This window comes from Haliotis rufescens, unplaced genomic scaffold, assembly GCF_023055435.1.
Source record: "Haliotis rufescens isolate VD_foot unplaced genomic scaffold, xgHalRufe1.0.p SCAF_1, whole genome shotgun sequence".
Classification (NCBI taxonomy): domain Eukaryota; kingdom Metazoa; phylum Mollusca; class Gastropoda; order Lepetellida; family Haliotidae; genus Haliotis; species Haliotis rufescens.
The window spans coordinates 14,926,396-14,940,281 of NW_025963779.1; the positions used below are offsets into that span (position 1 = coordinate 14,926,396).

A 13,886-nucleotide genomic window follows, 5' to 3' on the forward strand; every position below is an offset into this window, starting at 1 on the left:
GCAACCGCTCTCTGTGTCGCTCCAATCTGCAGCATACCTATGGCTCTCTCCTTCTGGACAGCGGTCAGTCTTGGCATGTTCGTTGGTGTTAATCATCGCAACCATTGATAGGGAACAGATCCCTGCGTAATTTATACCCGGAAATTGCACGATAATTTGGGGAAGATTGTTTTAAAAAATTGCTGAAAAAACCCAATATTTCCCAAAATCCGCAAAGCACGTGCAAAGAACGACAGAGAACATGAAGGCTGTATTCGTGAAATGTGTTCTTTACTGTTTTTGAACAGGTTGGCATCTTTGTTTCAAAGTGGCAAATCAGTTAATGTTGGTAACGTTTCTTTTGGCCCTCAGTTTATAACCATCTGGGGTATTTCCAAATAACGACATCCGATGAGCTTCCATCGTTATTTTTGTCCGTTTGTTTAGGCTAAAGAAATTAATTAACAGGCGCCCTTTGTCTGAGATTCAGAGATTACAGGTAACCAATCAGTGTTCTTGAACACGGTAGTCCAGTCTCTTGTCACGCTCAGTTGCGTCAGTGAGCAAATCGGCAGATGGTGAGCCCCAGCTGGCAGTGTTAGACAGCCGAGAAGATTAGTGCCCCTTTAAACCGACAAGCCGGGATATAACTAAAATATACACACTGTTCAAAGCAGTGTTAAGCCAAACTCACTCACTTATTCAGAGTCATGCTGGTCCCCCAGGCTGGATATTGGGGGTACTTTTCCAGTATAAGCATGCCTGTCATTTGAATGTTAAGGCCGCAATAAAATTAATAGTTACAGTTTGATTGATTTTTTAAAAAACATGGGAGACAGGAGGCATTTTATTTTTAACGTTTTTAATTTGTTCTTATCGACCTACTTTAGGCATATGTGTACAATTGCTGTCGGCGGATGCGATTCGCATGCATCATGTGTGCTCACTGGGGCTACGTGTACGGAGTATTTTATCAGGTAAAGAAAGTAGGAACACTCATATTAACGATACTTCTATTTCTAGGAATTTGAGGGCATTAGCATAATGTAAGGCAGGATGTTTTGTTGTCAGGCGGGAGCGGATGAAAATCTATTAATTAAAGTAGCGAATATGGTATCGTATAAAAAACCCAAAAAAACCAACATCGGACAATATCATTTTATCCGAATGCTACAAATTGGTCTGTGAGAATTTTATTTTAATGAATATTCTAGCCGTGTATAAAATTGCCTCATTGAGAAACTCACTGGCTTGTGATTATTTCTGTAACTGACAGTGTAGCCGCGAATAACTGCAATACTGCTGATGCGGCTTTAAGCAATATTACTCACTCACTCACTGACGGTAATAGTTATGTTTCCAGCTTTCGGACACATTTATGTTTTCACCATCATTGGACATTCATGTACACAATTTCTTTTGTTAAATTATATTGAGCATGTTTAGGGTTTTATTATAAAGTACATAGGAAACTGTAACAACGGGAGATGACTCAGACTTTGTGTATGTAAATTACATAGCATTTTCAAGCTCAAGTCATAAGTTTGCTAAATACTACTTGGAGAATGAAGAGCATGAAAGAAGCATGACAAAAGGACTACTAACGTGCGCATGCGCTTGACCTTATGATATTACGCATGCGCACGGACAGCGTCTAAAACGCGAGAACACGAGAACGCGAGATCGCGAGATCGCGAGAAAATGAAATGTCGCATTCTCGCGTTCTCGCGATTTCGTTATTTTGTGGCCTAATTTGACAAGGCGAGATTGCGAGATTGCGAGATTTTGCATCATGTCCAAATGTCGCATTCTCGCGTTGTCGACTTTTGACAAAAAATGCTATGTACCAAAAACACGAGAATGCGAGATCGCGAGAACGCGAGATTTTGGCCAAATCTCGCGTTCTCGCGATCTCGCATTCTCGTGTTTTGGGCATATTTACCTCGTTTCCAAAGGTCGAGATCGCGAGAATGCGAGATCGCGAGAATGTCCCTTACAGTATTCCATACTATAGGGAAAAGGTCAGACAGAGCTACAAGCGAGAAGCGAAAGCGCCCTTAGTCAGGCAAACCAGTCTAGGGCATAGCATGCCTCCGTTAGATGATTGTGCCCGTCTCACATAAACTGGTTCAGTGTCATAATTTAAAGTTAGGAATATTTTAAACATGTTATCATAATGATTTATGTATTTAGTATGTGCGCATTTAATTATACATATGTGAGAGAAAGATCAAGTTTCTTTTAAAAGTTTGTTTACATCTTTCAAACTTTTACTAATCCCCATGTAACTTTCTCAAATCAAAAACAAATAAATATATTACAAGCGTTGCTATTTATTTCTTTTTGTTGTTGATCTCTGTGAATGACTATGCCAAAAAGGTCTTTACAGATGATATTTTGGTTCATAGTAACATCACACGGCAATGGTATCACTACGTACGATATTTACATAACAATTTCTGATGTTAATTTTGATTCATTTATTTTTAAAAGGGAAACAATAAAGTGGAAATGATAAGTAGAATTCATCACGATTTTTTTTTAATATGGGAGATATCAACCTCGTCCAGGTTAATCGGTAATAAACTAATAATTAACTAAGACCAGGTAGATATTTCCCATATTAAAAAGAACGCGAGATGAATCATCTGTAAATCAATTATCATTTCTTTCTACAGTCGGAATCTACATGAAAATAAAGCGTTACGTATCAACATTTCATAGAAAAAACTATTTGTTTGAACGGCGGGGAACCTCAGTAATCTGGTTAAAGAAGAAGAGATGAAAATAGCCCATTCCGTGTGTGCACTAGCTGTGATTGTGTCGCAGTATGTCTAAACCAGGGAACACACACACACACACACCTACACACACACCTACACACACACCTACACACACACACCTACACACACACACCTACACACACACACACACACACACACACACACACACACACACACACACACACACACACACACACACACACACACCGACGACCGGGGATAGAATTTGCATTTATCATATCGTAACAAACAACAACAGAGAGACAGAATTGATTTGTGTTTTTTTCGTGCTTCAAAACATACAAAAGAGGAGACGCCGAACAACTGTTTATTCACAACACAATTTTGTTCAGTTCATCCGGCAAGTCCAGTTTTTCTTTCTGTTTGACACAAACATATTTTCTGGAAAAATTCTTTTCACTCGGCAATATTCCAGCAATATGACGATTGTATGTACACAATCGAGGCTAGATTACACAATCCAGTGATTAACATCATTAGCATAAATCTACGCAATTTGGATACGATGATATGCATCAACCAAGTCAGCGAGCCTGACCACCCGGTCCCGTTAGTCGCCTCTTACGATAAAGGCTTGCTGAAGATCAATTATGACCCGTATCCTTTTTCATGACCCATCAACAGCGCCAGAATATTAAATGCTCGGCCCCCAAAGGCCCCTTAGTCAATAACAAACAACAGTTCTTACCACGAAGCATACTAACTCCAAGTTATGAATGAGGTGTGCTATCTATAGCTTGTAGGCGGGCCAACGTAGCATGCATACCTTCAGTTGCACAATATCGTCTCTGATAAGAGAAAATATCACGTTATCAGTGACGTCACACAAAGACGTGACAACCGAGCTATGGTTCTTTAACTGGGGCACGTTGGGGTCTACGTTGAGTTCTGACGAGCAAACTGGCTACACAATGTTGATACTTACGCTGATCTCAACGTTGTCGTTGATGAGCAATATCTACGCCGAATTCAACAACACTGCAGGTAGGGCATTGATTGAATCTTCATTCAACGATTTAAACGACTTCTCACACAATCCTGACCCCCCGACATGATATTGTAAACACTAGCTCAGCTATATGTGTTTGTGGAAGTACAGGTACAGTTTATCATAAATGACACTAGTGACTACTCCCCTATCACGTATTAACATCACCATATATGATGATGATTGTTATTTACTATAGATGAGTCATAGTACATTGAAATGCACAAGAAAGCTATGTGCGTATTTTTTGCATAACTCTTGAAGACATACACTCCTCCAAAAAAGAAACGCACAGGTAGATTTTCAGTAAATTTATTACACCTAATAAAGTCGATATATTTATTTTAATATCATAGATATGAGGTTTTGGAGATCGATAGTCACATGTAGTCGTTGTACAAAGGCATTGAAAACTGTTCATTGTCACGTTACATAAGGCCACAAGGCAGCGCTGAACTCGTTGGCATTATGAAGGTAGTCTACCGTGACACGAGCTGTGTCCGGTGGGGCGTTGTCCTGTTGAAACAGCTCCCTCTGGCGATCAATGACTGGAAGAAGATGAGGTTGAAGAATTTAATTCATGTAGCGATTTGCTGTCACATTTCCCTGAACCACAACCAAGTCAGATCTCGTGGTGTAGGATATGGCCCCCCCACACCATGACAATACCGCCACCGAATTTGTCGAAATCACGTACACAATGTGGGGCAAAACGCTCATTTCGACGACTATAAACACGTTGTCTTCCGTCTCGTCGGTGAAGAAGAAAACGTGATTCATTGAAAAACCACACTCGTCTCCAGTTTCTCAAATTCCAAGGCTGTAAGGTATGGCACCAAAGCAAGCGTCGTTGTCGATGGATCTATTGCAAAATAGGGACGATAACTGGTCTTCACGGTCGGATTCCAGCCTCGCGAAGATGATTCCTGACAGTCTGGTCCGATATCCTCCTCAAACCCGGGATGCGTCCTGCAGTCTCCGTAGCTGTTTGGCATTGCGATGACGTAGGTGGAACAGTCGAATGTAGCGATCCTGTGCATGGGGTGGTAACTCTTGGTCGGCCTGTTCTCGGACGGTGGGGTTGGGTGAAATTGGGTTTTACGTCGCGTCCACTTATATGGCGACGTGCATGCACGTACATGTGTGTCTGTGTGGCTTCTTGTACTAGTCCGGACTGATGCCGCTTTAAAGTGCTAGCTCACTGAGATACCATGCCGCGGTTTAACATGAATACCCCACTCGACACAATATACTGACTCCAAGCCGACCAGTCCTTGCTTTAACCCCTTAATGCCGAGCGTCAGACAGGGAAACAAACAGGTACCATCTTTTATCGTCTTTTGGCATGACGCGGCCGGGGAACGAACCCCGGACCTTCCGCTCTCCGGGCGAACGCTCTACCACTAGACCACGGAGGCGGTCTCTCAGACGGTCTGCAGTGGAATTTAACTGTGTGTATCGGTCCCAAAGGCGGCAAATGGTGCTATGATGGACGTTGAAGTGGCGTGCAACAGAAGACTGCGATTCCCCTCTATGGATACGTCCTGTAGCGATGTTCCGATCAATCGGCAGTGCTGAGTCTCGGCTTAAATAAATTGGACAATTGAATGACAAATTATTGGCTTGCCTTTTTATAGCCACTACAAGGAATTACGAATGTCATGACCTGCACGTGCATTTTGCTTTACTGTTTTCCTCCATCATATTTTTACAAGTGCGAAAACAATGCCGTTTAAGACATTGCAAACGACAATGGCTGCGTTTTGACGCACCTTTTGTCGAATATCAGGCCACCAACATTTTCCAATAATGTATATCCAATTTATATACCGGATTTTTTTGTGTAGTCAGTATGAACTACATACTACCTGTGCGTTTCTATTTTTGGAGAGTGTAATTGTCACTGTGTACACAACATACTAATGTCAACACAAAGCAGTGTCACTTTATGTCGTTTGAATACGAATGTGGGTCAAAAGATCCTCAAATAGACTTAAGAAAGAAAGTTTCCTTTTCAAGCTACTGTAGGTGTATATATCTAATAAGAAATGCAAATTACGAGGCTGTTGACCATAAATTGTTAAAAGAAGACAAGCATTAATTACCTTTTGGTAACATTTGAATTTTGAACGACGATCGTTTTTATGACTTCAACCTTCAGCCCACTTATTTAAACACAAGTATGTTGTGGTATTAACAACAACTTATCTTTAGTGTTTACTACTTCTCTTACCTTTCATCAGCTGACTACTGTTACGTAGCTCTTCCTAGTTTATCATTTTCGAATACTGGTATAACCTTGTGAAGCAGGGCGTCTAGTCATCCCACAGATGACATACTTACCTTGTCAGCTTGCTGACGAGGTTAACCTCTTTGGTCATGTGGACAAGGCGTCCGACCTCGGATCGGAAGGTCCATGGTTCGAATCCCATCACGGGACTCGGAAATTTTATGGCCGCTACATTGGCGCCCAACGTGGGGCTGAGCACGTTCATATTAAATTTGAGCAAAATAAGCCTTAGTATGCGCCCCGGGACGTGCCTTCGGATGACGGGGGAGTATGTAGCAGGGCGTGGAGTCATCCCACAGATGACATCCTTACCTTGTCAGCTTGCTGAAGGGGTTAACCTCTTTGGTCATGTGGACAAGGCGTCCGACCTCGGATCGGAAGGTCCGTGGTTCGAATCCCATCACGGGAATCGGAAATTTTATGGGTAACACCGAAACACGTAGACTCACTGCATGGACCCATACATGATACTTCGACTTTAAATGCCGACGAAACCAAACTAAATAGTTCTTCCTGTGATATAATAATTGCATTTTACATCGATACAGAAGGAAACGTACGGCAATGAAAATATGTATTTATGTAACCGTTTCAGTCAATGTGAACACTGACATAAAACCATTATCATCTCTGATTATTATTCCTTATAATGGTCTTTACAGTAGACACTAATATTAAAGCATTATCATCTCTGGTTGTTATCCCTTATAGTGGTCTCTATAGTTAACATTATATTGGTCTTGATAGTTAACACTAATATTAAATCATAATCATCTGTGGGTGTTATCCCTTATAGTGGTCTTTACAGTTAACACAAATATTAAAGTGAGTGAGTGTGGTTTTACGCCGCTTTTAGCAATATTCCAGCAATATCACGGCGGAGGACGACACATTGTATCCATTTTGGGAATCGAACCCGGGTCTTCGGCGTGACGAGGGAACGCTTTAACCACTAGGCTACCCGACCGCTCCAACTAATATCAAAACATCATCATCTATGGTTGTTATCCTTTATTGTGGTCTTTATAGTTAACACTATAGTGGTCTTTATAGTCAACACTAATATTAAAACGTTATCATTTCTAATTGTTAATCTCTAAAAGTGGTCTTTATAGTTAACACTAATGTTAAAGCATTATCATCTCTGATTGTTATCCTTTATTGTGGTCTTTATAGTTGACATTATAGTGGTCTTTATAGTCAACACTTATATTAAAACATTATCATCTCTAAATGTTAATCTCTAAAAGTGGTCTTTATAGTCAACACTAATATTAAAGAATTATCATCTCTGGTTGTTATCCTTTATTGTGGTCTTTATAGTTGACACTATAGTGGTATTTATAGTCAACACTAATATGAAAAATTATCATCTCTAATTGTTAATCTCTCAAAGTGGTCTTTATAGTCAACACTAATATTAAAGCATAAAAATTTGTAATTGTTTTTCTTCCAGGAGCAGTATTCAACACAACGTTGTTGATAAACGAAACAGCAACACACGTTGTGTCACCTGTGTTTACTCATCTCTATGATCGGTACGTACAAATGTACGCTTTTGCATCCAAAATATTATATACTGTAACTTTGTTGGTCCTTATCAATCCTCGCTTGCTGACGAGGAAGCCGTTCATTCTATCATGATAAATACCCTTGATCCATTCTCTGACGGAAAGCCCGTTTCGAACAGCAGTACGCTGAAAATGGTCGTCTAAACAAATTAGTCTCCCGAGCGAGAGAAATTCTGTGCTATCTTAGAGATAGGGTGATGTGACGTCACTTCCGAAACGAAGCTTTGGTGACGAACAGGTCTATGGTATTCAACATAACAGAATAGAGATATACTAGGCTGGATGAGAACTGAGTTATTTGCGTTTATGAAGTTGTATAAAGGTAAAAACCGGTGAGCATAGTGTTGAAATTAGTCATATCACGGTATGTCAGCTTTATGTGGGACGAAAACACAGATTGATGTAGGCATTGGACGTTTACCATCTTGGTTAAACCAACGAACACGGGTATGGTTCTCACAAATCCAGAAAATCACGGCGAATTTGGGCCTCGAACCTACATCAGAAGTTTTTTGCAAGTAACTAAACATTGGCCTTAGTCGACAGGTCAATCCGTGCTCCAAATCATGGTAACGGTACATGTGCTTGAGCATACTTGGTGCTACGAGTGGTTAATTGCAGTAACTGTATAGAGATGCTTTAGTTCGCATCTGGCATCTCCTACCTTCAATTTAGCTGTGTTTGATGTATCTTCTATATCTCAAGGGCTCGCAGTTCGGTACACCTCCATTCCCGTGGTTCTCGCGATCTGAAATTACCCGCCCTTCATTTTCATTAACCCTTTACCGACCAATCAAGCATCGCAAAAGGAAAAAAAAGGAAATGGGAAAGGGAGGTAACTCGTATTGCCTAGAAACCAAAGCCACCGTCACTTTTATTGGACATGAAGACATCCTTTCAATCAAAAAGATTATGGAAGGCTCTCTTTTGCTGTGTCAGTCAGTTTTCTAATGTTGAATGTTTCCCAAACTCTATCGCAATCAATTGGAATGTTCGCCATGTTGTTGATATCGCCAACACAAAATTGAGGCTTGTTTGTAACTCTCGTTCTGATTGGTCCGTTAGACTGAGTAGCGTTCTAATTCTTCAAATTGGCCTTTGAAACTGAAGGGCGGTTAAGCTGAGATAGCGATGTTTACGGAAATGCGAACCCTGGAGATATAGAGGATGATGTGATGTGCAATTCACATTTTGCGTAATCGTGCCGATACATTACGTTTCAGTATTGATTTTTCCGCTTGGTGGAACTTAAAAGCCGACAGACCAGACATGAACATCGTCTTCGCTATAAGAAGACTGGGAATGCACTTTCCTTCTCACTGCGCTTACAATTCGTTAACCGTATATGACGGTGAGTATGATTTCCTCCTGGTATCAGTTAACTTGTGAACCAGTACAGAACGAATCTTTGATCACGCAATAGATGTCGGTCGTATTGGGCACACGGATTAGACATGGATCTACTCACGTGGGTGAGATTGTGCTTAACGCCGCTTTTGGGGGGCAGTGGGGTAGCCTAGAGGTGAAAGTGTTCGCTCGTCACGCCGAAGACCCGGGTTCGATTCCCCACACGGGTACAATGTGTGAATCCCATGTCAAGTGTCCCCCGCCGTGACATTGCTGGAATATTGCTAAAAGCATCTTCCCGAGGCAAGAGAGTTAACTGACTATAAAAGTCCAGTTTCCACCCTTGCCGAACTAGGCAGGAATTATGGAGTTACATTTTGGCTGGACTAACGAGTCTATGCATAGTCCAATCAAAATCGCGCACCGAAATCAAAATCCGGTTTGTAAACTGTCGTGCAGATTTCGATCGATTGCAGAATTTGCGAAGCATGTGCACCGCCAACTTGTTGTCAGCAGCTATTTTTCAAATCTTTTCATGTTTTTAATCAGGGTGCTCACGTGATTCGATGCATTTCGCGATGTAAGACCCGTTTTATCACAGTATAGATCTTGATTATCGTTCAGATCGTCCTGACTGGGCGCCACCATTTTGGGTGAAGCAAATGCAAGTGGGCTTAGAAGGGACATAACTGTTAATAGCCACTGGTGGCGCTACGATCGAGTCCAGTAATTCCAGTCTAGTTCGGCAAGGGTGGAAACTGGACTTTTAAAGTCAGTTAACTCTCTTGCCTCGGGAAGATGTGCTAAAAGCGGCGTAAAACCAAACTCACTAACGCCGCTTTGAAGTGTATTCATTATGGCACGGCGTGTCAGACAGATATCGCCGTAAGAGAAAATGGGACGTGGTTCTAGACGTTGACCACTTAATGCGAAAACGTGGAACAATCCAAAACATAATGACACACCGAGCTTATTTCTAATCAACAACATATCCGACAAAAACTGAAGAAGACACAGAGGGGACTGCGACGTTGTCTTTCCAGCCTTGCTCTACCATCTCTCTCTCCACCACCAATGCAATGCCGGATGACGTCAGGATATGACATGTGTGTATGTATGTATGCATGCATGCGTGCGTGCGTGCGTGCGTGCGTGCGTGCGTGTGTGTGTGTGTGTGTGTGCATATACATAGTCTTTTGTTATAAATTTCAGGTAATACGAAATTCATCACATATTACAGGATTACTTTTGTTTTCCAGGTCCAGGGACAACGAGTCCAAGACTTGCTGCTGTGTGTCAATCACTTAGCGATAAACATCTAATCAGTTCGGGGGATACCATGTTTATTGATACGCACTTTGAGTATTTTAGAAACGATGAAATTTACGCCTTTGATTTCTCATCAGAAAAAGGTAAGTTTGTATTGACAAACACATATTAAAAAGGAGCTTATGTGTGTCATTATATAATAATAATAATAATAATACATAATGATATCTACTAATCTAATATATGATAATGTGTAAATTCGTATGTCAGTTTATTAATTGAACTATAATTTCATTAGTAAATTTCACTCACTCACTCACATGTATGTAATCATTTATGCATTCAGTTAATAAATCCTGCGGAGGTATTCTTGTGGCTAATTCTACAACCAACGAGCTAATTTCACCAGGGTTTCCCCGAAGCTATTTCAAGTGAGTACAAAAGGGGTCTCGTAATTATAACCTTCAGCCGCGGGACCAAACAATCACAAACGTGTTTTAATTTTCTTCCTTCTTTTGCTTACACCGTTTGACCTTATATGAAAACAAGGGCATAAGGAAGGATATAATAAGTGCAAAGGGCTTATTGTCAAAATTAGTGAAAAACACTTCGGGAAATACCCAAAGACTAAACTTTTTACACAATTTATCATGTTTGTGTTAAGCAAAACATGCTGATGTTGATTCGGAGAAAAAGACAGAAATGCTTGTTCTTGAACAAATGAAGATTTCTGTTCAAATTAATAACAATTTCAAAGGTTTTAACATGTTCTTAAATTTGGTGGAAGTGGTGGAAAGAGAAAGTTTCCAGAATGACGAGGTTTGATTTTAAGAGAGACTTAAAACAAACTGTTAATGGATGTTGTTAAATGTTGATTATGTACAAACGTTATTATCGAAATACTTTAAAACAGTTGTTTGTTCCAGCCTTGAAACATGTGAGTGGATAATACAATCCCTGAACATGTCCGACACCATTTTAATAGATGTCAGATCTGTGCGGCTACAACAGTCAAGCGACATTTTGAAAATATTTCTCCAAAATGATACGTATAGTAAGTATGGCAAATCATAAATCACATATTTACCTAGACACAATACTACTACGAAAGTAAAATCTTAGGTCTTTGTAGCTAAATTTGTTATTTTACCGATAAATGATACCTCATTGCCAATATATTTTTATGCTTTCATTCTTAATATGTTTATCAGATGCTTGATAACAATGTTAGAGTCTACACAAAAAGCCGCTACTACTGTAATCGAAATGACGACCTCCCATACTATCTTGTCATCGAATCAAAGCATTTTATTCTTCGTTTTCATGGCCATCGACCCGTGTTCAATACAGTACATGATAATATTGATGAACACGAGAATAGCACACATTCACCATAAATACCTCACATTTTTTTTAGAAGTGACAGTTAAAAAAAATGATTGACCACAAGTATACTTTAAAGGCTTGTCAGAACTTACATGCTTAACTTCTACCTGCCACTGTTCAACCTTTCAGATGAGCAATTGATTAAAAACATTTGTTCGAATATGACGCACACGTTTCAAGTTCAGAGCCCCAGGAATACGATAAGCCTGCGTTTCGAAACTGACAATGAACTGGTGGGCGAGGGGTTTCGACTAACGTATAGAGCTGTGCCAGGTACGTACACTAAGATGTTTCCTTGTTGTCTTAAGCACAACGCAATTGGAATACGATATGCAATCAAACTTGTCACATAGCCTGATCATTCGATCCATTCAGTCGCCTCTTTCGACTTTCCACTGCTAGCTCTGTCCCTGGATATTCTCAGTTTGGTCAGCTTCTGATTTGGTACCGATCTTGTGGACAGCTTGCTAATGTGGAGTGTGTGAGTTGAGTTGACTGTACTTGCCTAAAACTGATACCAATAGTGTCACTGGTATGCTGAATTGTAACATTTGTCTGTTTGTTTGTTGTTTAACGCCGCGCTCAGCAATATTCCAGCTATATGACAGCGGTCTGTAAATAATCAAGTCGGGGCCAGACAATCCATTGATCATCATGAGCATCGATCCACGCAATTGGGATACGATGACATGCATCAAACCATGTCAGCGAGCCTGACTACCCTATCCCGTTAATCGCCTTTTACGGCGATGGTATGCTGAAAACTTATTCAAACCCGGATCTTTACGGTCTGAATTGTAACAGGTCGACCAGTTCTAGGGTCATCTTCTGTATTACGTCTGTCCGCCAGCAGCCAACAGTCCATTTCTTAATAATTGAATATGAAGGACAGTGATTCCCAGGTGTGCCTTGCCACTTATACAATGTGCATAAAGAGTGTTTATTTGTTGCCTGACGCCACACAGTCGTACACCTGCCATACGACGGCGACATACAAACACTCCTTATGTTGGAACTATAAACGGTATGCCATTTGTTGTGTCAGATTTATAACGACTGCAGCTGGTTTGATACTTTATGTATTATACGTACCTCGCCATGTATTGAAAGTAATATCTGAAACCAGAATTAAATAACATGTCACAAATTCATTGATGAATTTGTAGATAAGGTATTTACACTTAAAAGAGCATAACCTGATAGGAACGTTGTTGTATGTGGTGATATAAATGCCAGAACTGGAAATAATTTATATTACATTGAGGATGAGTCAGCAGTGTATATTCCTTTAGATAATAATGTGTATGATGAAAATATCCTTCTTGATGTCTTGTGTCAAACTTTCTCTTGTAATAGAAGGTGAAAGTCATGAATTATTTTATTGCCCATGTTATGCAGCAGAACGTTATTTGTACTTGCAAGAATATACAGATAATTCGAATTCTATATTTGCTTCACAAACTTATGTACATCTTTAAATTTCAAAAATGCTTAAGTTGTCCAAAACAATGTACAAAGTTCTTTCTATCATAGATGATATTAAGATGCACTAATAAGTGTTAGATATATGTGTGCACTATGGGTCAGAAGGCCTGGAATTCTGAATAAACTGTATCTGAATCTGAATCTGATAAACGGTGTGTTAATTTTGAGTTTTGTCTGCTGTGTGCAAGGGCAGAGATTCTGCTGGTTATAAGTAAAGAGAAACGCTTAAGAAATATGTTCGTTTTTCAACCCCGTGGGGGTAGTTTTAATGTCTCGCTCCAAACATTTCATTATGTGAACAGCGGGAGCTACCGGTAGGTCAGGAGGTGCTTACCCTTTTCGCGGACACTTGGTGTCATCACTGTCTAATGTTCAGCGTTCAGTTCATATCGTTTTCACATTATTTGGACTCTTATGCCCAATAGAATCTGTTTCGAAGATGAAGGTCGAAGTTTTCGCTGGTGAACTGGAGTCACCGAGTTTCATTTTTATCATCATCATCATCATCATCATCATCATCTCATTTTTACAGTTATGTCAGATACAAAGGTAAAAGTTTGCAGCAGAATTTCTGCATTTGTACACAGCAGACGTTATTCAATCATATCGTTTTTAGTTTCAGCATAATCAGTAAATATTCTATCGTTTCACTGGAATTTTGGTCCATACATCACTTATTGTTGTGGTTTGTTTACAGGCTGCTCTCGCATGACAGGGGTACTGTCGTGCGGCGTCAGGTAACAAGTTACTTTTAACTGAAAATGTGT

General features: G+C 40.2%; 1 protein-coding gene across 1 annotated transcript; it reads left to right on the top strand.

The window, feature by feature from the left end:
• Positions 1-3,472: 3,472 nt before the first annotated feature.
• On the top strand, positions 3,473-13,672 carry LOC125384276 (cubilin-like). The gene is made up of 8 exons (XM_048403259.1): positions 3,473-3,767; positions 7,518-7,599; positions 8,856-8,983; positions 10,239-10,391; positions 10,595-10,679; positions 11,175-11,302; positions 11,764-11,907; positions 13,545-13,672. Exons 1-8 carry the CDS (start codon positions 3,542-3,544, stop codon positions 13,670-13,672), a joined length of 1,074 nt encoding a protein of 357 aa, XP_048259216.1. The 5' UTR covers positions 3,473-3,541.
• Positions 13,673-13,886: the final 214 nt, after the last annotated feature.

Excerpts from the sequence above, each read along its gene's own strand:
- LOC125384276 (XM_048403259.1), top strand. The coding sequence starts at position 3,542 with ATGCATACCTTCAGTTGCACAATATCGTCTCTGATAAGAGAAAATATC. Across the intron at positions 3,768-7,517 it reads CGAATTCAACAACACTGCAG|GAGCAGTATTCAACACAACG; the intron begins GTAGGGCATTGA and ends TTTTTCTTCCAG. Across the intron at positions 11,303-11,763 it reads TCTCCAAAATGATACGTATA|ATGAGCAATTGATTAAAAAC; the intron begins GTAAGTATGGCA and ends TCAACCTTTCAG.